At 42.8% G+C, this 23,875-nt stretch overlaps 1 protein-coding gene across 7 annotated transcripts in view; it reads left to right on the top strand.

Annotated features, from left to right (window-relative positions):
- MIMS1 (mitochondrial inner membrane structural 1) overlaps positions 1-23,875 on the top strand; it is a 141,968-nt gene that overhangs the window by 78,334 nt on the left and 39,759 nt on the right. For 4 of the 7 annotated variants that reach the window (XM_089671057.1, XM_089671058.1, XM_089671060.1 and 1 more), the window contains one exon: positions 8,711-12,801. The exons of the other annotated variants lie outside the window; for them this stretch is intronic. In XM_089671057.1, the coding sequence (XP_089527183.1) occupies positions 8,711-8,980 (270 nt within the window). In that variant the 3' untranslated portion in view covers positions 8,981-12,801. Of the gene's footprint in view, positions 1-8,710; positions 12,802-23,875 lie in introns of those variants that run through there. 7 annotated transcript variants of the gene reach the window in all.

The raw sequence follows: 23,875 nt of genomic DNA, 5'->3' as shown, positions 1-23,875 counted from the left end.
TTGCAGCTGCATTTTTTTTTTTTTGTCATGGTTCCCTGCTGCATATGTACAAGTACCAGAGTTGTATTCTGCTATGTAAATGTGAACTGCATTTGTTTTATACATTGCTTATCACTGGATATTATTCTGACAAAATTGGAGTAGAGGGGACAACGGTGGCATTTACACAGGCACTGATATGGTACATAATATTTGCATTGTCCAAATGACACAGCATTTCATATAGGCAAGTGCTGTTATGGAGATGGGGTGAATCACAGCATTGTGGATAAGTATTCACATTGCCTATTTTATTAGTTTTCTCTAGTTGAATGTCGTCTTTATTTCCGTCAGTAAATTTTACACCATAGCTGTATTCTTGAATGAAAAGAAAATATTGCATCTTAATCTTACAGTACAAGACACAGGCAAAGTATTCATAGTATCCATAGGTTATTGGCTTGTACCTTCAGGTGATTGAACGTTGGCAAGCTTTCAAGGACTCACCCCCTGGGTACTTCCTCTATAACCCTACCCTAACTCAATCCTCAGTTTTGTGCAAGTGTCCTAAGGTGATGGACCTGTTGTTCTTCTCGAAGAAATCACTCTTAGCTTAGCTAGGTAATTATTTTATTTTTCCTTTTAATTTTATGTTTGGATTCCTCAATCAAATGCCCAATGCCTTCAAATGCCACAAACAGAAGCAGTGCATCTGGATTGACACAAGCTCAGTAAACCTAGGGAGCTTTACCCAGACTCCACGCTGTGGAAACGGCTTGTGATGTTGCTCTGGGCACTGAACCCTTCATGCGCAATTCCTTTAGCACTTAGTGCAGCATGTGTAGTCAGCTGCAGGGTGCTATACAGGTCTATGGTTCCATTGGAGCCCAGTCCCTGAGTACCCCTTCAGAGGTTTGGAGGTTTGCCCATCGAGACAGGCAATGCCTGTACTTTATATACAGTCTATCATAGTGGACAGGTAAGACGGGGGGGTCACACTGTATGCTTCTGACTGTTACCGAAAAGGGCAATATTTGAATGTTTATTACAGTGTTTTCAAACTTGCCACTAAAACTCAACCACTCAGAATCTCGGGTGAATGATCAGGTGTTACCTCGCACCACAGGTCGCACATTTTTCATCTGTCCGTTTGCGGATGAATAACTGACACCCATGTATTTCTGTGGACTAGCGGATGTAAACAGATGATCATCTGTTTACATCCGTTAATGTTCGCATTCGTTAACATCCATTTTTTTTTTAAAGGAAGAAAACCCCATTTTTCTTTCGTTAAAAGAAAAAAAAAAAAGCAGATGAAAATGGAAAAAAACGGATGTAAACAGATGAAAAATGGATGTAAACTGGCATGAACTAATGAAAAACTGATGTGGACTGATCTGGTTTTTCTTGGGGAAAAAAATGTGACTGAACTAATGAAAAACATGAAACGCTTCTGTGAAAAAGGCCTTACCATATATTTCACGCCCTACTCTGTGATTACCCCATAGGGCAATACCTTCAAACATAGCTATGGCAGAGACTAGGCAAAAGGGAACCATTGCAAAACTGCAGGAAAAAATTTGCTATGCTGAAGGCCTGCACAACACATAATCTCAGAGTGATGAAGCTTTCTTTGCGTTGCATCAGAAGCAAGCTCAAACACCCATCTCTGCATCCAATTCTAGCTCTATTTCAGGCATGCAACAAGCAGCATACCTGACAAGTGCAGAATATTCTGCATCTGTGTCATAATTCATTAGACCAATAATGGCTCTAACACAGTCATCTTTGCCCAGGGCTCAAAAATGCCATGCCTCTTTTCTTGCTCCCATCTCTCCACCTGCATCTGAACCTGAGATACCTGCCCTAGATGAGGAGGACACAGAAGTGAATGAAGAGGACCTTGAAGCAGTATTAAAGAAAGCTGCAGAAGACTTTTCTTCCCCAGATTGCCATGTTGTTGAAAAGGGTTTTTTCCGCAACATGGTTGCTTATGTGTAAAAGCTCACTGCTGCCATCCACAAAAGCCTTGGCATTGTGCAGCTTAATTTTCCTCTGCCTTGCCATGTCCCTTTTGGATACAATTCTATCCAGTGGAAAAAGACTTCACAAAACAATGGTCTGTTCTATTCCTCTAGCTGAATTTGCCATCTCAGTCTTAAACATCTCACTGTACGCATTAATGCTGTTCCTTCCTTTTAAAGATTCTGCAGATAGAAAGTTTGAGATGCTTTTATAGGCTGTCTTTACTTTGGCAGAACCAGACCTGCAACCAGCTCCTGCAGCAATTTCAGTATGTCAAACTACAGGAAGCTGGACTAGGGCAATGAACAACCAGCATGACCTTGTTTTCAAGGATCATGCTTTAACTGAGCAATTACTTTCTGCTGTAAATGCCCTAAAACATGTCTCTTAAATGCTCTGCCCAGGCTTAAACTGCCAAACTTAATTCCAGTATGTCGGACTACCTTATGGTTTATCCTCTGCTCCCAATGTATTCATAAAGTTCCTAGCATCTTTTCTTGCCCTTCTCAGAACACAGGGCATCTAGATCGTGAGTTAGCTAGACAACCTTTTCCTGAAGGACTCATCTCCCTGCCAGCTATCTGCCCAGCCCACCTTTAATAATAGGGAAATCCTTTTCTCATCACTGGAAAGTGATAACCAAGCATGCCAATCTTTAAGGCTAGGAGGGATTGTACCTGTCCCCTACAGTCCTGGGAACTTAGTCCAATGCAGTGGCTATGGTTTACATCAACCACCAAGGGAGCACCAGGAATTTTGCAGCTTTGAAGGAAGCAAACCAGTTAATCTCTCCATATCACTAGAAAGTGACAAATTCTAGCTTTAGGCTGGAGAATAGTGTTCCAATCCCTCATTGGCATCTATTGGTGACCCAGGGAACATAGTCACCTGTGGAAACCAGTCTTCCCCCTTCAACATCCTGGAGCTTAAAGCAACATCGGACTACCCTTCTGCAAGGATACCAGCCACCAAGGGGGCACCAGGAGTTTTGCAGTCTTGAAGAAAGTAAAATGTAATCTCATGAAAAATCACTGTCCAGTGATTTCTGCAGTCCGTATCCCTGGAATGAACAACTGGAAAGTGGACTACCTCAGCTTCCATCACTTGCTTTCAGGGAACTTGTGCGTACTAGTTACCAAGCCGGCTTTGTATCCATTGACACACAGAGCGTGGCTCAGCCCCGCCTCACTCTCTCCTCAGTGGCTGTGATTAACAGCAGCAGGTACATTATGGCACACTAGCACACCCCCTAGGGCGAGCAGTGGTTCAATCCCATGGACACAGCAGATCATGGCTCTTGATACCGAGCCACTTTGAGCAGCCGGGGTATCGTGATTGCTATGACCAATCATAGTGATGAGATGATTGCAGTGTCAGCAAAACTGCCATGAATGGCTTTCATTCATGACATTTTTGCTTACTATTGTGATGCTGCGATTGGTCACAAGTGATCACATGGTACCTGGGCCAATCACAGCACCCTGTACCATGTGATCGCTTGTGACCAATTACAACATCACAATAGTAAACTCTTAAGTAGTGAATGAAAGCCGTTCGTGACATTTAAAACTATTGCTTATTAACCATGATCATCGCTGCTGTTAGCTATAATTGTGTGTTAAAAAAAAAAAAATTTGGTGACACTTAACTACTCTGATGACCGTATTTAGAAAAAAAAAAAGTTTTAAAAAATATTCAATTTAAACTTTTTTTTTACGTACCGTCATCCAGAGTAGTTCAGTGTCACCATAGTTTTTATATATACATACTGTCACCAATCAGTATCCCTGATCACAGCCACACCAGTCATATGATAATGCTATACTGCACTGGTGAGCATGTACAAAAAATTGTGAAAAAATGTATTTAATTTCTTAATTGTGACAGAAAATTACAACTTCAAAATCTCGCTTTGCCTCTTACTAAACACCTTGGACTGTCTACTTTCCAAAAAGGGGCCAATTGGGGGGGGGGGTATTTGTAATGTCCTGACACTTTAGGAACTCATGAAATGAGTCAGTACATCAGGACTGATCACTTCTCAAATAAATAAAAAAAATATATATATATATGTATATGTACACACTGATTAAAAAGTGTTCCTTTAATTTTTTTTAAGCAGAGTATAGCATCAAGTCAGTTAAACTCCTGGGATATTGATCTGGTCAGTTAAGTAGCAGAGTGGGTTGTTTGATCAGTTTCAGATGCTTTGGTGTTAATGAAATAATGCACTAGATGGGCAACAATGAGACGACCCCCAAAACAGGAATGGTTTTACAGGTGGAGGCCACTGACATTTTTTTCCCTACTCATCTTTTCTGACTTTTTCACTAGTTTTGCATTTGGCTAGGTTCAATGTCACTACTGGTAGTATGAGGCAATACCTGGACCCTACAGTGGTTGCACAGGCAGTCTAACTCCTCCAGGATGTCACATCAATACGTACCATTTCCAGAAGGTTTGCTGGGTCTCCCAGCACAGTCTCAAGAGCATGGAGGAGATTTCAGGAGATGGGCAGTTACTCTAGGAGAGCTGGACAGGGCTGTAGAAAGTCCTTAACCTATCAGAAGGACCGGTGTCTGCTCCTTTGTGCAAGGAGGAACAGGATGAGCACTGCTGGAGCGCTACAAAATTACCTCCAGCAGGCCAGTGGTATGAATGTCTCCGACCAAACAATCAGAAACAGACTTCATTAGGGTGGCCTGAGGGCCTGACATCCTCTAGTGGGCCCTATGCTCCCTGCCTGGCACCATAGAGCTCGATTGGCATTTGCCATTGAACACCAGAATTGGCAGGTCTGCCACTGGCACCCTGTGCTCTTCACAGATGAGAGCAGGTTCACCCTCAGAAAGTGTGACAGTTGTGAAAGGGTCTGGAGAAGCCGTGGAGAATGTTAGTCATGCTGAACGATGTTACAGGTAGCATGTTTTGGTAGTGGGTCAGTGATGGTTTGGGAGTCATATCCATGGAGGAATGCACAGACCTCTACAGGCTAGACAACGGCACCCTGACTGCCATTAGGTATCGGAATGAAATCCTTGGACCCATTGTCAGGCCCTACACTGGTGCGGTGGGTCCTGGGTTCCTCCTGGTGCACGACAATGCCCGGTCTCATGTGATGAGAGTATACAGGCAGTTCCTGGAGAATGAAGGAATTGATATCATTGAATGGCCCCCACGGTCGCCTGACCTAAATCCAATTAAACACCTCCTGGGATATCATGTTTTGGTCCATCCAACGCTGCCAGGTTGCACCTCAGAACTCAGGAGTTCAGTGATGCCCTGTTCCAGATCTGGGAGGAAATAGCCCAGGACACCATGGGGTTTATTTACTAAAGCTGGAGAGTCCAAAATCAGACTCCCTTCTGCATAGAAACCAATCCGCTTCTAACCTCAGCTTGTTCAATGAAGCTTTGGCAATGAAACCTGGAAGCTGATTGGTTTCTATGCAGAAGGGAGTCTGATTTCGAACTCTCCAGCTTTAGTAAATAAACCCCCATCCGTCATCTCATTGGGAGCATGCCCCAACGTTGTCATGCATGCTTACAAGCACGTGGGGGCCATACAAACTGAGTAACATTTTGAGTTGCTGCAGTGAAATTTTAGCAAAATGGACTAGCCTGCTGCATAATTTTTTCCCTTTGATTTTCTGGCTGTTTCTGGAATTCAGTCCTCTGTAGGTTGATCAATTTAATTTCCATCAATGGGGCATTCTTGCATTCCTAACACATTACCCAGTCCATATCAGTATAGATATCCAGCATGATATTTTTCTCCCATTGATATATATGTGTGTGTATACATAATCATACTTTGTGGCATTTTACACAGACTAAATAATATATACTAATTTGGTTTATTTTTTACCAAAGAAATGTAGGCTACATTTTATCCTATATTTATGAAGAAAGTTTATTTCCAAAATTTCTGGTATTTTTCATTTAATTACCACTGTTTTCTTAATGTGCTATGTAAATACAATCAAAAGAGAGCTCTATTTATGTGAAAAAAAAATTTAATTTGGGTACAGTGTTGCACAACAAAGAGATTGCCAATTAAAGTAGCACAGTGCTTATATTTTTTGTATATTAATGTATGTATTTTGTATAATACAAGGCCACTGCGGTTTTGTTTTTGTGTTTGTACTGTGTACTTTTATTAAAATTAATAAAAAGGTGTTTTTAAAAAGGGAGTAAAACCTTCCGGAGGCCAGATGGTTAAGTACTCTCTAAAAGGACAGGTTTTCGGCCATCAACATTCTTTTTCCGAGTCCCTTGTAAAACCGTTTCTCCAAGGTGTATCTTCCAATAAGTCCCCAAATGCAGCACCCTGTGCTTTCTTGAGATCTTAATTTGGTTCTTTTTGCCTACAGAAACCCCCCTTTGAACCCATAAGGGATATGTCTTTATATGCCTTCTTTTAGAAAGCTGTTTTATTTGCTATCATGCCTGTCAGACGTGTCTTTGAGTTGGTGACTCTCTCATAAGTAGTCGCTCCTCATACTTCAAAAAGAAAGATTCTTTGCTCCTCAATGAGGACACAGTCCTACAATCCTTAGGTTTCCAAAGGAAATTTCTCTTCATTGTCTGAATGTAGTACGAGTCATCAGAGTCTAACGCAAAGCTATAGTTTTGATCAAGCTGTTTCCCTGTTTTTCCTATCATCAGGGCTTTGCAAAGGATGCCCTGCTTCTAAAACAACTGTCATGAGATGGATAAGCAATGTGACCACTAGATCTTAAACTCTCAAGGACAAATCTGCTCCTGCGCGTCAATCTACCCATCCTAACAGATTGGTGGGCATTTCCTGGGCATTTTGGCACCAGGCCAGCTTCGCAAGCTCGCCACCTGGTCCTCTGTTCATAATTTTTTAAAGTTATGTTAGGATGTCTAGAATTCTGTGGTTCTGACAGCGGCACTCTGAAGTTGGGACCTTTTGACCTTTTCTTTTTGGGACTGATGGCACAGTTCTGTTTGCCTGGTTGTTGCCCACCTTTCTCTTTGCTTAGGAACATCCAAAGGTTGTATGAACATTTTTCCTGTGTCTTGTACTGTACGATTAAGATTAGAGGAATATTGGCTTAGCTGTAAATTCCAAATCTTGAAGTACGGTACAGGACACCCTGCCATCCATGTTTTTGGTTACTCTGCATTGCTGCTACAAACCTGAGGAGTCAGTGTGGGGTTGGGTTAGAGCAGTGCTTCTCAAATAGTAGGGCGCGCCCCCCAGGGGGGGCGCGAGGCTCCGTCAAGGGGGGCGCGGTGCCGCCGCCCCCCCCCTTCCGACAGAAGGGACACTAAGTACAGGGGTGGGCAGAGGGCTGCAGTCTCTTACCTGGCTCCCACGACGATCCATCCAGGAAGCGCTGCTCCTTCCGTCACTCCGGCCACTCCCTCACTCCTGCCGCTCGGCTCCGCCTCCTCACCGGTGATTGGCCGCCAGAACTGTAGCTCAGGAAACGTACACAGGCGGCCAATCACGGGCGAGGAGGCGGAGCCGAGCGGACCCGCGAAAATCGAGTGAGGGAAAAGCCGGTAAGTGTGCAGTGCAGAGGTGCTGCTGCAACCACATATGCTGGCTGCAGCAGCACCATACTGCAACAGGGGTCAGCAAGTGTCATTGGTGTCAGTGGGAGGAATAGTGCCGCATCATTGGTGTCACTGATACTAATGATGGGGCATTATTCCTCCCACTGACACCAACGATGGGGCACTATTCCTCCCACTGATACCAACGATGGGGCACTATTCCTCCCACTGACACCAACGACGGGGCACTATTCCTCCCACTGACACCAACGATGGGGCACTATTCCTCCCACTGACACCAACGACGGGGCACTATTCCTCCCACTGACACCAACGACGGGGCACTATTCCTCCCACTGACACCAACGACGGGGCACTATTCCTCCCACTGACACCAACGACGGGGCACTATTCCTCCCACTGACACCAACGGCGGGGCACTATTCCTCCCACTGACACCAACGACGGGGCACTATTCCTCCCACTGACACCAACGACGGGGCACTATTCCTCCCACTGACACCAACGACGGGGCACTATTCCTCCCACTGACACCAACGACGGGGCACTATTCCTCCCACTGACACCAACGACGGGGCACTATTCCTCCCACTGACACCAACGACGGGGCACTATTCCTCCCACTGACACCAACGACGGGGCACTATTCCTCCCACTGACACCAACGACGGGGCACTATTCCTCCCACTGACACCAACGACGGGGCACTATTCCTCCCACTGACACCAACGACGGGGCACTATTCCTCCCACTGACACCAACGACGGGGCACTATTCCTCCCACTGACACCAACGACGGGGCACTATTCCTCCCACTGACACCAACGACGGGGCACTATTCCTCCCACTGACACCAACGATGGGGCACTATTCCTACTTATAACAATTTTATAGACAAATGATACTATTTACAGTCGCGCGGGGGGCGCAAAATGTTTTCTTCTTCCTGGGGGGGCATGACAGAAAATAATTGAGAAGCACTGGGTTAGAGGGAAATTGCACAAGGGGCATGTCCTCGAGAGTTTCCCAGTTTTAAATCACCTGAATGTAAGGGCCTAGAGCCTTAAGGTCTATGAATATTTTGCCTGTGCCTTGTACTGTACTTTAAGATTTGACATTTACCAGCAAGTCAAAAAAAATTTTTTTTTTTTGTCTAGATTGCAACACCTGTCCGTTACACTGTAACATTAGGAGGAACTTCCATTAGCGTGAAATATCTCCGAAAATATGGCTACATGACCACCCCTCCATTGGTTAAAGACTATATACAAGACAGAATGGAGGAGACAAAAGAACGAATCACAGAGAAGATGGAAGAAACCAGGGACATGATCTCTGAAAAGATGGAAGAAACAAAAGATAGAATTTCTGAGAAGTTACAGGAAACCAAAGACAGCTTATCATTTAGAAAGAAGAGAGAAGAGTAAAATAGTCACATTCACAGCTTTGCTAAACATTACCACAACTCTCTGCAAAAGTAAATTTTTTTTTTTATATATATATAAACAGGCTTGAAAATTTTCCATTCTTGATGTCAACTCAGCAAAATATTATTTTTTGTCTGTTTTGTTTGCACTCATCAAATATATTAGAACACTGCTATTGTTGTCCATTGGTTTTTATGAAATGACAGCATGTTTTAGTACATGGTAGCTATTAAATGTAATATTAACATAAATGTGTGATAATCCTAAAACATATGCTTGATAAACATCTGAGATCTCCTTCATATACCATTACATTGGACAGACATGCCAGCATTGCTTCAAGTGTGACTGCTAGTCACTCGTCATACACACTAAGGACCATAGGTATGATTCTATCAAGTCAATATTTCAACCTGAAACAATTTATTGACACAACAAAGAAAACATTGATGTGTTTGAATTTAGTGGGGTCTAACTATTCCTCTTGATGAAATGAATAATTTGTAGACTGAATAATTTATTTGGTACTTTTGATTTTTGTCAGAAACAGTTCTTCCATCTCAATGATTTTACATGGCTGGAATCAACCACTCCCTTTCTAATTAATGTGTCTGCTGTTTAGCAGATCTTCAATCTGATCACTGAAAGGAAATGTGGTGATGGGCAGAGTTCTGTAACTGAGCTGTGGTTTCTGATTGATGAGTTACTGCATTTTGCACATTGCTGTCTGCCTTGAAGAATCCAAATAAATAGTTAAACAAGCTGATGCTTAAATTGTGTTAATGATTTAAAGTGAACCTGTCTCCACAAGGTCACTTTTGCCCATTACATCAATTTTAAAAGAAGTGTGAATATACTTACCTTTCTGATGGCCTATATATTGAACAGCCAGGACATCTCTCCAGCTCTCAGCCCCTGCAAGTGTTTGGCTGTCAGATGAGTTGAATACTAGTGCCCCGCTGGCTGCTGTGGTGGCCTCCACTGGCTTTTATGCCCTGTAGTGACTTAAGACCCAGCAGACGGAACCAGTGGCTGGCATCAAAGTAGGTGTATAATACTTGAAAACGACACCCTGATGTTTTCAAGCAGTGTAACCAATTAGTGTATAGCTTGCAAACATTTTTCTGTCTGGAGGATAAACTCTCAATAGCCATAGGTATGTAATAGAGCTCATAGCACACATTAACAGCATGCACATGAATGTGCTCTGGTGTGCAATGTGAACACATGCTGTGATTATGATGCTTGCTTCCCTCCCTGTTGTATGGTATGTGTGTTCTTATGTGCTTCAGCGCGCTACATTGTGTTTATAGTAAATCATGCAACAACACAGCATGCTGGTGGGAACTGAAGCCATAGGCCATAAGGCAAACTGCCTCATTTGTGTGTTGGGCAACACTTCTTAACACAGCTAGTGTGAACAAGCCAATAATGTTTGAAATATTTATTACTGCACATAGAGTTTCTCCAGTATTCTAGAGTGTTTCTGTGACTGTCCAGCATTTCTTTTCTTCTGTTAAAAGGAACCGTCCCTCTATTGTTTGTACACTTCGCCGTAATGTCAGCTGAAACGTTGTAGAAACGGGTACCTGGATTCCCTTAGTGTGGTGAAGGAAATGAGCACAGGTAAAGTAATCCGAGCAGCCAGCATTCTCAATTCTGTCTATGTATGGCCTGTCTGAGCATTTTGGCTGCTGCTTCTAACTTTGTAATCTGTCCAAGGCTGCTATACTTGGTCTAGTAAAGGGATTAATTTTATTTTCTTGTCTTGATCAATAAATAAAAAGATCTGTGTGGATCCACCAGCATTGTGCACTAGAGCATTGTTGCTGCCAACCAAACAGAAAACTAGGCATTCTTTCTGTAGTGAAGGGCCTTATGTTGCCCTCATGATCACTCGAGGCATTGCTTTAAATCATCCCCTCTTTCCATTGTTTCTTATAATACATTGTGTTGATGCACTGTAATTTATGTTGGCTCATATTCAAAATGTAATTATGGTACTTGAAGATGTTATATAAGCCTTTTTTTGTTTGTTTAAACAGAAGGATGCTAAGGAAAATGTTCCTGTCTTTAGAAATTTAGTTATAGATTTGTGCCAAAACATGAATCTATTATTCTACTGCAGGGTTTACATTTGCAGACAGACTACAAGAAACCTTATAACAAATGTAACATGACCCTATAGTCTGAAGTCCCTGATGTTGATAACCTATAGTTTTGCATTTCAAGGCATAGCAATGTTGGCATTAGCTATTTGAAACTGGCCTTCCCATTGGTCCTCTCAATCCCATTCTATCAACAGAAGGAATAGATGAGTACACAACAACTAGATAAACTCATTAATCAGTCCAATAGGGATCAATAAGAGCCGTATAGGCATCCATTGTGTATACCACAGTGGTCTCCAATCTTTCCAAGCAAAGGGCCAGTTTACTGTCCTTCAAACTTTGACAGGGCCAAACTGTGACCAGTGTGAGTAGAAAATGTCCTGGGAGTAAACAATGACCCATGATTGTTATCAGTAGGAAGAACAGTGCCCCATTGCTGGTGTCAGTGGGAGGAATAGTGCCCCACTGTTGGCAGTGGAAGAAATAGTACCCCATTGCTAGTGTCAGTATGAGGAATGATTCCCCATTTCTGGTGTCAGTGGGAAGAATGGTGCCCCATTGTTGGTGTCAGTGGGACGAATGGTGCTCTATCATTTGTGTCAGTGGGAGGAATAGTTCCTCAAGTGCAAAATAAAGGGAAGCAAAGGGTCACAGTTTGGAGAACACTGGTGTATACCATAGCACTTTATTTACAAAATTAATGAATTCATCATTAAATGAAAATTACATTCATATTCAATAAATGGCATATGCATGATTGTGCTAAATAAAGATATAGGATAGATCCTTTACCTATTCATTGAGCTATAGGCTGATCATGTCATGGAAGAGGACACCAATTGTCACAGAATGGGAGGAGAGTCTTATGTGAAGGAGATCTTCAGGTTTTAAAAACATTACCGTATATTGTTCCAGGTTTCTCTTTGTTCATTCCTTGTTATGAAATCAATGACTGCATGAGCACAATCTGGTACAAATTTTAAATGGACACTTGCCTGCATTTACCATTGCACTGCATATTGTTTTTTTTTTTCTTTGTTTTTGATTAGATAGGACATCCCGGTTTACATAGGTTGCTGACCTGTTAAAATGTTTTTAATTCTGTAATACAAACACATTTAATAAATCCTGTTTATTTACTGAATTTAAGTGGGATGTAAAGTATTAATATGTGTTACTATGAAAGCATTTCTATATACTGTATATTGTAATTTTATATACGGTACATGACAAAAGCCATACAGTTTTTTATCACTACAGGCTCTGCCTCCTGGAAATACTTTATTATCCCTTAACCATTAAGATATCCAGAATATATGAATAAATGTTGGTATACAAATTAAATGTAACTTCTGTACAGTATGGTCAGCCGAATTCTAAACTGATATTTTTTATAAAGCCGATTCATCTTCCATGAAGAGCATCAAATAGAACATCTGTGAACTGAAACAGACCTTTTACCTACAAACCATTTCTTAATACTGCCGTCTTGTCACAAGGTCAGCATGTCCACGGCATCCAGCATGTGTTTATACACATAACAGAATCCTCCAGTCCCGCACAGTTTGATTTACTTAACCAAAATTTACTTGTTTAGTATGTAGCAAAAATATGAATTTTTCTTACTGTGTATTTGTTTGAAAGTAATTAATGGACAATTGGCCTCATCTGTCTTCCTAAAGAAAAAATAAAATATTTCATTTGGCTTGACATTCTTTCTCTGCAGCTTGGTTTGTTATTTATTGGCTTGCACAGACCATGGCACCAAGTAAAAAATGATTATTGAACTGGTGGGAAAATTTGGTCTTAATGCCCCCTACTGAGGGGCACAAAATATTTAACCTCCCTAGCGGTCTGATTATGTCCATATTTCTGTGCTCAAAGCGGTACATTTCTTTGCATGGAAATATGTATTTTATTTTTTATTGCAGGCCTGTAATGGTTAGGAATAACTCACTGAAATCTGTCCGAACAAGAGTAGTAAACATCCTGGGTATGTTAAAATTTGAAACACAAAATCATAAATTATAATTTAATAAATAATCATAAAAAATAATATAATGATAAATTTAAATAATATAATCAAACCAAAACACTGAAATTTGAAATATAGCACCAAGTTTGCACATCACTGAGCTCAGTCACAGAATCGGTCTCAGTGTCTGATAATGAATTTACCCACGAATCATCACTCAATTCTGCAAGTGGTTCTAATTTACTATCGCTGTTCTCTAGCTGACCTAAAACTGCTTTTGACCTAAAGGGATGCTTTTTGGACATTTCTCAGTTTCCAGGCAGAAAGAATGGTAAAAATGTAGGCAGGGCACAGGACAAAGCACTAGGGACAAAATGTATGTGAAATGGTTTGATACAGTAATGTTTTACTATGTGATTTTAGCGAATGTCACTTTTGCAACTTTCAAATTTCCCGCCGATTCTGTCCCCCGTACTTCCTGGCGTCGCAGGGAATGGAAGACAGATGCCGGCATCCACCGGAGGACATATCCGGGGACACTGCAGGAGGGACATCGCGAGAGCGCAGGACAAGGTAAGTGAAGAAGAGATCCAGGAGCAGCGCTGCAGGGTTTTCCCGAGTGTAGCTCGGGGTTACCGCTTGTGGTGCTGAAACTTTACCCCGAGCTACACTCGGGAATACCGCCAGGGAGGTTAACCTTCAGGTTATACTGCCGTCTACAGGAGAACTGGACACCAGGAAACAAAAAAAAAAAAAAATCAAAACCTGTAGGCTAGCCCAGGATAATCCCTCCTACTACCAGCATGCTGGTGTCTCAAAAGGATGGATGTCTTTTCTTCAACTCTGTGTTAAAGACTAACCTATTATTTTGCTTACCATTTTTTTTTCTTCACTCAACATTCCTACATCACTGCTGGAGATTTTTTTTCCATTTACAGCTATCTTGCGCAGTTGTCCTCAGCCTGGATTTTGGGACACTGCACCTGTTTGCGAAGATACACATCAAATTTTGTTCTTGCTGTCTGTCTACAGTTATTTTGGTTAACTCCAGCCATTTGACCCTCACTTGCCACCAACTGTTGGAGTTTCATGAGTACTTGAGGCCTTCCCTCTTAAGCTAGCCATACACTAATTGAAATTTGGCCGGTTCAACAGGGACTGTGTGTGGCTATACGTGTTTGAAACCAGTCAATCGTTTGATCAACCTCTGTTGAAGGGGTAAGTTGGAAAACTTTTCTTGATAAGTGGCTGCAGCCAATCAGCTGAACAGTGTATTCTGACAGTGGTGAATCCCCCTGTCAGAAAACAATGTTTTGGCTGGGGAGGATTCCTCCATCCATCTCCTATGTGTAGATGGAGGAATCTGTCAGTTTTTACCACTTCCCACCTGGCCTATAATAAAATGATGGCCTGGCGGGCCTATCGTCGTTCCGGGAGGGTGTCATATGATGGCCTTCCTGGATCGTGCGTGCCCTCAGGGCCACACTGGCTGTGTACCTCAGACACGGGCAATGACAGATCTGTGTACCTGCCCCGTTGCCAGTAACATGTGACCTGCTGTGACCAATCACTGCAGGTCACATGACAGTTGTAAACAATGGATGGCTTCCATTCATGCCATCCATTATATACAAGTCACTGTGAGCACATGCACAGGCTGGGCCAATAACAGCCCATCTGTGTTGTGTGATTAGCTGTGGCCAATCACAACAAAAAAACTTGAATTAATCTATTTCAAGCAGTTAAAATTTTTTTTTTTGTACTATCAGTCAGTGTCCCTGATCGCCGCAACACCAGTTATATGCTGATGCTGTACTGTACTGGTGACAGTATGTAAAAAAAAAACTGAAAATAATTTTTTTAATTCATTTTCCAAAAAATGACAAAAAAATTACAACATCAAAAAACTCACCATGCCTCTTATGAAATACGTTGGACTGTCTACTTTGCAAAAGGGGTCATTTGGGGGATATCTGTACTGTTCTGACATTTTTGGGCCTCAAGAAATTAGATTCACTTAAGGATTGATCAATTTTCAAAAACAGTGGGGCAAAAAAGTATTTAGTCAGCCACTAATTGTGCAAGTTCTCCCACGTAGAAAGATGAGAGAGGCCTGTAATTGGCATCATAGGTAGATCTAACTATGAGAGACAAAATGAGAAAAAAAAAGACAATCACATTGGCTGATTTGAAAAGAATTTATTTGCAAATTATGGTGGAAAATAAGTATTTGGTCACCTACAAACAAGCAAGATTTCTGGCTCTCACAGACCTGTACCTTCTTCTTTAAGAGGCTCCTCTGTCCTGCACTCATTACCTGTATCAATGGCACCTGTTTGAACTTAGTATAAAAGACACCTGTCCACAACCTCAAATAGTCACACTCCAAACTCCACTATGGTGAAAGAGCTGTCGAAGGACACCAGAAACAAAATTGTAAACCTGCACCAGGCTGGGAAGACTGAATCTGCAATAGGCAAGCATCTTGGTGTGAACAAATCAACTGTGAGAGCAATAATTAGAAAATGGAAGACATACAAGACCACTGATAATCTCCCTCGATCTGGGGCTCCACGCAAGATCTCACCCCGTGGGGTCAAAATGATCACAAGAACGGTGAGCAAAAATCCCAGGACCACACGGGGGGACCTAGTGAATGACCAGCAGAGAGCTGGGACCAACGTAACAAAGGCTACCATCAGTAACACACTACGCCGCCAGGGACTTGGATCCTGCAGTATCAGACGTGTCCCCCTGCTTAAGCCAGTACATGTCCGGGCCCGTCTGAAGTTTGCTAGAGAGCATTTGGATGATCCAGAAGAGGATTGGGAGAATGTCATATGGTCAGATGAAACCAAAATAGAACTGTTTGGTAGAAACACAACTCGTCGTGTTTGGAGGAGAGAGAATGCTGAGTTGCATCCAAAGAACACCATACCTACTGTGTAGCATGGGGGTGGCAACATCATGCTTTGGGGCTGTTTCTCCGCAAAGGGACCAGGACAACTGATCCATGTACAGGACAGAATGACTGGGACCATGTATTGTGAGATTTTGAGTGCAAACCTCCTTCCATCATCAAGGACATTGAAGATGAAACGTGACTGGGTCTTCCAACATGGCAATGATCTCAAACATACCGCCCGGGCAACGAAGGAGTGGCTTCGTAAGAAGCATTTCAAGGTCCTGGAATGGTCTAGCCCAGGGGTGGGCAAACTTTTTGACTTGAGGGCCGCAATGGGTTCATATATTGGACCCGGGGGCCGGACCAAGAGTAGATGAATGATGTGTATGTGTCATCCATAGTAAGTATAGTAATATTCCCCCATAGTAATTAATCCCCCATATAGTAATTCATCCCCCATATAGTAATTCACCCCCCCTATAGTAATTCATCCCCCATAGTAATTCATCCCCCATATAGTAATTCATCCCCCATATAGTAATTCATCCCATAGTAATTCATCCCCCATAGTAATTCAAACCCCCATATAGTAATTCATCCCCCCTATAGTAATTCATCCCCCATAGTAATTCATCCCCCATATAGTAATTCATTTCCCCTATAGTAATTCATCCCCCATATTAAGTCCCCACGTCCCCCCTGTGTCAATTCACTTACCTTTGCTCCGCGCGTTCTTCTCGCCGTGTCCCGTGCCGTTCCGGTGTAGCATGAAAATCTATCTCCTATGAGGATCTGTCCCCCTCGACGTATCTGCGCATGTGCCAGTTTCAGGCATTAGCAGCCAATCGGCGATCTCCGGCACATGCGCAGATACGTCGAGGGGGACAGATCCTCATAGGAGACAGATTTTCATGCTACACCGGTCTTCAGGGCGGACTGTGAGAGGAGCCTAGCTCCGCGGGCCGGATTAAAAGGTCCGCCGGGCCGTAGTTTGCCCATTGCTGGTCTAGCCAGTCTCCAGATCTCAACCCCATAGAAAACCTTTGGAGGGAGTTGAAAGTCTGTGTTGCCCAGCGACAGCCCCAAAACATCACTGCTCTAGAGGAGATCTGCATGGAGGAATGGGCCAACATACCAGCAACAGTGTGTGCCAACCTTGTGAAGACTTACAGGAAATGTTTGACCTCTATCATTGCCAACAAAGGATATATAACAAAGTATTGAGATGAACTTTTGATATTGACCAAATACTTATTTCCACCATAATTTGCAAATAAATTCTTTCCAAATCAGCCAATGTGATTGTCTGTTTTTTTTTCTCATTTTGTCTCTCATAGTTGAGGTCTACCTATGATGCTAATTACAGGCCTCTCTCTTCTTTTTAATTGGGAGAACTTGCACAATTGGTGGCTGACTAAATACTTTTTTGCCCCACTGTCTATCCCATAGTTTGTGAACTCTATAACTTTACTACAGACTAAATAATAAATACTGATTTGGGTTATTTTCACCAAAGAAATGTAGTAGAATACATCTTGGCCTAAATTTATGAAGAACAATTATTTATTTGCAAACTTTTATAACAGAAACAAAAAAAATGTGTTTTGGGGGTTTTTTTTCAAAACTTTCGGTATTTTTGTTAATTTAGCAAGAAATAAAAACCCCAGTGGTGATTAAATACCACCAAAAGAAAGCTCTAGTTGTGTGAAAAAAATAATTTAGTCTGGGAACAGCGTTGCATGACCGCGTAATTGTCATTCAACGTGTGAGAGAGCTGAAACCTGAAAATTGGCCTGGGCAGGAAAGGGTAAAAGTGCCCGGTATTGAAGTGGTTAAAAACTAAAGCTGGCCATAGACAAACCATGTATGGGCAGACTGAATGTACCTAAGGTGTTTGATCAATCAACTTTGGTACAACCAGTCTGTTAGATTTTACATGCGATTATTGCTAGCTGCTGCTATATCCATTGCAGGAAAGAAAATCACTCCATGTATGGCCGGCTTAACAGCTGTATGGCCAGATTTACCCTGCGTCTTTACACTGCCTTACTGCCATTATTGTCTGACTGGTTCATTAATTTCGATGTGGTCTTCTGCGCACCACCATTGGAATGAGTGCTTATTTGAGCAGTTGTGGCATTTTTCAATAAAGACTGTTTACCTAAAGTGTGTTTTTTTTTTCTCTTCTGGTACAAGGGACATTACTCACCTTTAGTGAAACATTCTTCCTCTGATGTCCTCTGCTGTTGTAATCTTCCAGCATGGCAGGGGTTCATATAACCAAGAGGCTATGGCAGGCACTCAAGTGCCCAACTATGCCTGCCTTTTCTGCCAACTGCCCCATTTATAGAAGCTATTACTACAGCTTCTTTGACGGAAATGTGATCTATGAATAGAGGGGGCAGACCTTTCAATCATATGTCCGTTCTCCATTCATAGATCCTGTTTCATTTAGGGAGGCAGTAGGGCAGGCAAATTCAAGCACTCTTGTTGAGTGCCTCTCACAGCCCCTTATTTCTATTAAAGTAGCACTATAGGCAAAACTTTTTTTCATTTTGGATAGAGCGCAGGAAAGTTATAACTCCTTTCAGATTTTTTTTTTTGCTGTGTCGCATTGCAGAGATTTCACTTCCTGTCCCATAGCTGAATGGGAAGTGAAAGAAAATCCTTGCAAATTAAGGAAGTTCCATGGGGACCCCCAGGTCAACAGAACTAGTGTCCCCTTTTGAAGAATTCCTCTCTATTTTCTGGGGACATCCCAAAATTTGGGATTTTTTTTACTTTTACTTTCAATGATATTGGTAAACCGGACAAATAGAGGGTGAATCTCCTTAATGGGGGCACAGACATCAATCAAATCTGACGTGTTCTAATCACTCTCCACTATCCAAAATGAAAAAGTTTTTCCTTTAGTTATACTTTAACCAGTTACCCGCCGCCCTATAGCAGAAATACTGCTACAAGGCGGCAGGGCTGCGCAAAATCACGTATATATGTAATTTGCATTTCCGGGTAGGGGGCTTTTGGTGGCTAGGGATGTCAATTGCCGGCACCCGGCGATCGTCAGGTAAAGCTGACAGGAGTGAACTGTGTGTAAACAACACAGGTCTCTCCCCTGTCAGCAGACATGCTGCTTTCTCGGAAGAGAAATACAAAGCAGCATGTCTCCGTAGGAAAAGAGCGCAATGCACAGTTAACCCTTTGTGCGCCCTATATGTTAACCCCTTCCTGCCTAGTGTCAGTGCTTTTTTATTAACACTGATCACTGTATTAGTGTCACTGGGGATGTGAGTGGCAGTTAGTTCCCACCTAGTGTCAGAATGCCCACCGCAGTCTTGCTATAAGACTGATCGCTGCCATTACTAGTATAAATAAATATTCCAGTATCTACAGGTGAAATTCGAAAAATTATTATATCGTGCAAAAGTTCATTTATTTCAGTAATGCAACTTAAAAGGTGAAACTAATATATGAGATAGACTCATTACATGCAAAGCAAGATAGTTCAAGCTGTGATTTGTCATAATTGTGATGATTATGGCTTACAGCTCATGAAAACCCCAAATCCACAATCTCAGAAAATTAGACTATTACATGCAATCAATAAAACAAGGATTGTACATAGAACAATATCGGACCTCTGAAAAGTATAAGCATGCATATGTACTCAGTACTTGGTTTGGGCCCCTTTTGCAGCAATTACTGCCTCAATGCGGCGTGGCATGGAAGCTATCAGCCTGTGGCACTGCTGAGGTGTTATGGAAGACCAGGATGCTTCAGTAGCGGCCTTCAGCTCTTCTGCATTGTTTGGTCTCAAGTCTCTCATCTTTCTCTTGGCAATGCCCCATAGATTCTCTATAGGGTTCAGGTCAGGCGAGTTTGCTGGCCAATCAAGCACAGTAATCCCACGGTCATTGAACCATGTTTTGGTGCTTTTGGCAGTGTGGGCAGCTGCCAAGTCCTGCTGCAAAATGAAGTCAGCATCCCCATAAAGCTTGTCTGCGGAAGGAAGCATGAAGTGCTCCAAAATCTCCTGGTAGATGGTTGACCCTGGACTTAATGAAGCACAGTGGACCAACACCAGCAGATGACATGGCTCCCCAAATCAACAGACTGTGAAAACTTCACACTGGACTTCAAGCATCTTGCAGTGTGTGCCTCTCCATTCTTCCTCCATACTCGGGGTCCTTGATTTCCAAATGAGATGCAAAAGTTGCTCTCATCAGAAAAGAGGACTTTGGACCACTGAGCAACAGACCAGGTCTGTTTCTCTTTAGCCCAGGTAAGACACTTCTGGCGTTTTTTCAGGAGCGGCTTGACAAGAGGAATACGACATTTGAAGCCCATGTCCAAGATTCTGTCTGTGTGTGGTGGCTCTTGATGCACTGACTCCAGCCTCAGTCCACTCCTTGTGAAAGTCCCCAACACTTTTGAATGGCCTTTTCCTGACAATCCTCTCCAGGCTGCGGTCATCCCTGCTGCTTGTGCACCTTTTTCTTCCACACAGCTTTCTATTAATGTGCTTTGATACAGCACTTTGGGAACATCCAACTTCTTTTGTAATTACCTTTTGAGGCTTTCCCTCCTTATGGAGGGTGTCAATGATGGTTTTCTGCACAACTGTCAGGTCAGCAGTCTTTCCGATGATTGTGATTCCTACTAAACCAGACTGAGAGACCATTTAAAGGCTCAGGAACCCTTTGCAGGTGTTATGGCTTAACTAGTTGCCGACCGCAGATAGCCGAATGACGGCTGCACTGCGGCCGGCCAGTTCTGAGTGGATGCCTACGGACACAGCTGATCACGTGATGTGGTAAAAGGCCAATCACACCGGCCTTTTACCACGTGATCAGCGGTGTCCAATGACACGCTGATCAGAGGGAAATGTAAGTGCCGGTTCTCGGCTGCACTTTCCTCACGCTGTCAGATCGTGAGGAAAGTACTGCCGAGAACCGGCAGTTGTCAGAGCGGGGATCGGCACCGATCATCAGGGCACTGATGATCAGTGCCCTGATGATCGGTGCCCAGCAGTGCCACCCGCAAGTTCCGCCCACCTGTGCCCAGCAGATCACCCACCTGTGCCCAGCAGTGCACCCACCTGTGCCACTCTGCAGTGTCTGTCACACACCTGTGCCCAGAAGTGCCAACTACCTGTGCCCAGCAGTGCCACCCACCTGTGCCCACCCACCAGTGCCACCCACCAGTGCAGCCCAGCAGTGCTGCCAGTCAGTGCCACCAGTCAGTGCCCAGGGGTTGTGCCAGTCAGTGCCGCCAGTCAGTGCCCAGCAGTGATGCCAGTCAGTGCCGTCTATCAGTACCCATCATCAGTGTCACCTATCAGTGCCGCCTATCAGTGCTGCATATTAGTGCCGCCTATCCGTGACACCTCATTAGTGCTGTCTATCAGTGCCGCCTATCCGTGCCACCTCATTAGTACTGCCTATCAGTGCCCTTTAGTGCTGCCTATCAGTGCCGCCTATCAGTGCCCATCAGTGCTGCCTCATCAACGCACATCAGTGAAGGAGAAAAAATACCTGTTTGAAAAATGTTATAATAGAAACAAAGAAACGTTTTTTTTTTTTCAAATTTTTTGCACAAAAAAATGATCAAAATTTCATATGGGTACAATGTTGCATGACCGCGCAATTGTCAATCAAAGTGCGGCAGCGCTGAAAGCTGAAAATTGGCCTGGTAAATAAGGGGGTATAAGTGCCTGGTAGGCAAGTGGTTAATTAGCTGATTAGAGTGGGACACTTTGAGCCTAGAATATTGCACCTTTTCACAATATTCTAATTTTCTGAGATTGTGGATTTGGGGTTTTCATGAGCTGTAAGCAATAATCATCACAGTTGTGACAAATCACGGCTTGAACTGTCTTGCTTTGCATGTAATGAGTATCTCATATATTAGTTTCACCTTTTAAGTTGCATTACTGAAATAAATGAACTTTTGCACGATATTCTAATTTTTTGAGTTTCACCTGTATACCACCATTTGTAGATGCTATAACTTTCACATAAACGAATTAATATACACTTATTGGGATTTTTTTTTAAACAAAGGCATGCAGCAGAATACATTTTGGCCTAAATTTATGGCGAAATTAGATTTTTTACAATTTTTTTATTATATATGTTTTATAGAAAAAGTAAAAATATTGGGGGTTTTTTTCAAATTTGTCGTACAAAATAAAACATTCAGAAATGATTAAATACCACGGAAAGAAAGCTCTATTTGTGGGGCAAAAAATTACATAAATTTTATTTATGCACAGCGTTGCATGACCACGCAATTGTCAGTTAAAGTAACGCAGTGCGGTATCACAAAAAATGGCCTGGTCAGGAAAGGGGGGGGGTAAATCCTATGGAGGGCAAGTGTTTAAAATGGTATTAAACCCAGCGATAAACATTTATTATATTGCAGCTTACCAACTCTTCTCTGCATTAGTTTTCTTTGTAGGCTTTCATTCAGCTTATTTTCAACTGGTGATCCTGCCAGTAAGTTGTTTTTCAACCAGCTGTCCTGCAGATGTAGCAGTTGGAGGGTTGAGACACACCATTTAACACTAACACAGATGCGTGCAATGATTTGCTTTTATTTATTTATGTAAAACCTTTATCACAAAAAGAACATAATTGTTGTCTGCTTAAAAAGTGTTAGCTGGAGTTTGACTTCAATTTGTTTAGTGAATCTAAATCTGCTGGTCCAGCTAACATTCCCATCTACCAAGGTTAAAGTATTACTAAACCCTAGACCCTGCATTTACTATATCTGATTTCCTATCGTACACAGAACATTGAAATGCAATTCTTTTAGTAAATACATTGCTCCAAAAAATGAAAGGCACACTTTGAAAACACACCAGATGGAAATGAAAATTATCAACCTTCAGAGGACTGAATTCAAAGACACCCTGAAAATCAAAGTGAAAAAATGATGCAGCAGGCTAGTTCATTTTGCTGAAATTTCATTGCAGCAACTCAAAATGGTACACAGTAGTTGTTATGTGCTTGTATGCATGCCTGACATCATCAGGACATGCTCTTAATGAGACAAGGGATGGTGTCTTGGGGTATTTCCTACCAGATCTGGACCAGGGCATCACTGAGCTCCTGGACAGTCTGAGGTGCAACTTGGTGGCGTCGGATGGAACGAAACATGATATCCCAGAGGTGTTCTATTGGATTTAGGTCAGGTGAGCGTGAAGGCCATTCAATGATATCAATTCCTTCATCCTCCAGAAACTGCCTGCATACTATCACCACATGAGACCGGTCATTGTCATGCACCAGGAGGAACCCAGGACCCACTGCACCAGTGTAGGGTCTGACAGTGGGTCCCATCCCAGTGTATCATCCCAATACCTAATGGCAGTCAGGCTGCCATTGTCTAGCCTGTAGAAGTCTGTGCGTCCTTCCATGGATATACCTCCCAGACCATCACTGACTCACCACCAAAACGGTCATGCTGAACAATGTTACTGGCAGCATAAAGTCCTCCATGGCTTCTCCAGACCCTTTCACATTTGTCACATGTGCTCAGGGTGAACCTGCTCTCATCTGTGAAAAGCACAGGGTGCCAGTGGCGGACCTGCCAATTCTGGTGTTCGATGGCAAGTGCCAATCGAGCTCTGTGGGGCCGGGCAGTGAGCGCAGGGCCCAATAGAGGATGTCGAGCTTTAAGGCCACCCTCATGAAGTCTGTTTCTGATTGGTCAGAGACATTCACACCAGTGGCCTGATGGAGGTCACTTTGTAGGGCTGTGGCAGTGCTCATCCTTTTCCTCCTTGCACAAAGGAGCAGATACCAGTCCTCCTGCTAGGTTAAGGACTTTCTATGGCCCTGTCCAGCTCTCCTAGAGTAACTGTGTCTTCTGGAATCTCTTCCATGCTCTTGAGACTGTGC

Source organism: Staurois parvus, unplaced genomic scaffold, assembly GCF_062004578.1.
Source record: "Staurois parvus isolate SC_StPar_1 unplaced genomic scaffold, SC_StPar_1.0 ptg000097l, whole genome shotgun sequence".
Classification (NCBI taxonomy): Eukaryota; Metazoa; Chordata; class Amphibia; order Anura; family Ranidae; genus Staurois; species Staurois parvus.
This window is presented reverse-complemented; position numbering and strand designations above follow the sequence as displayed.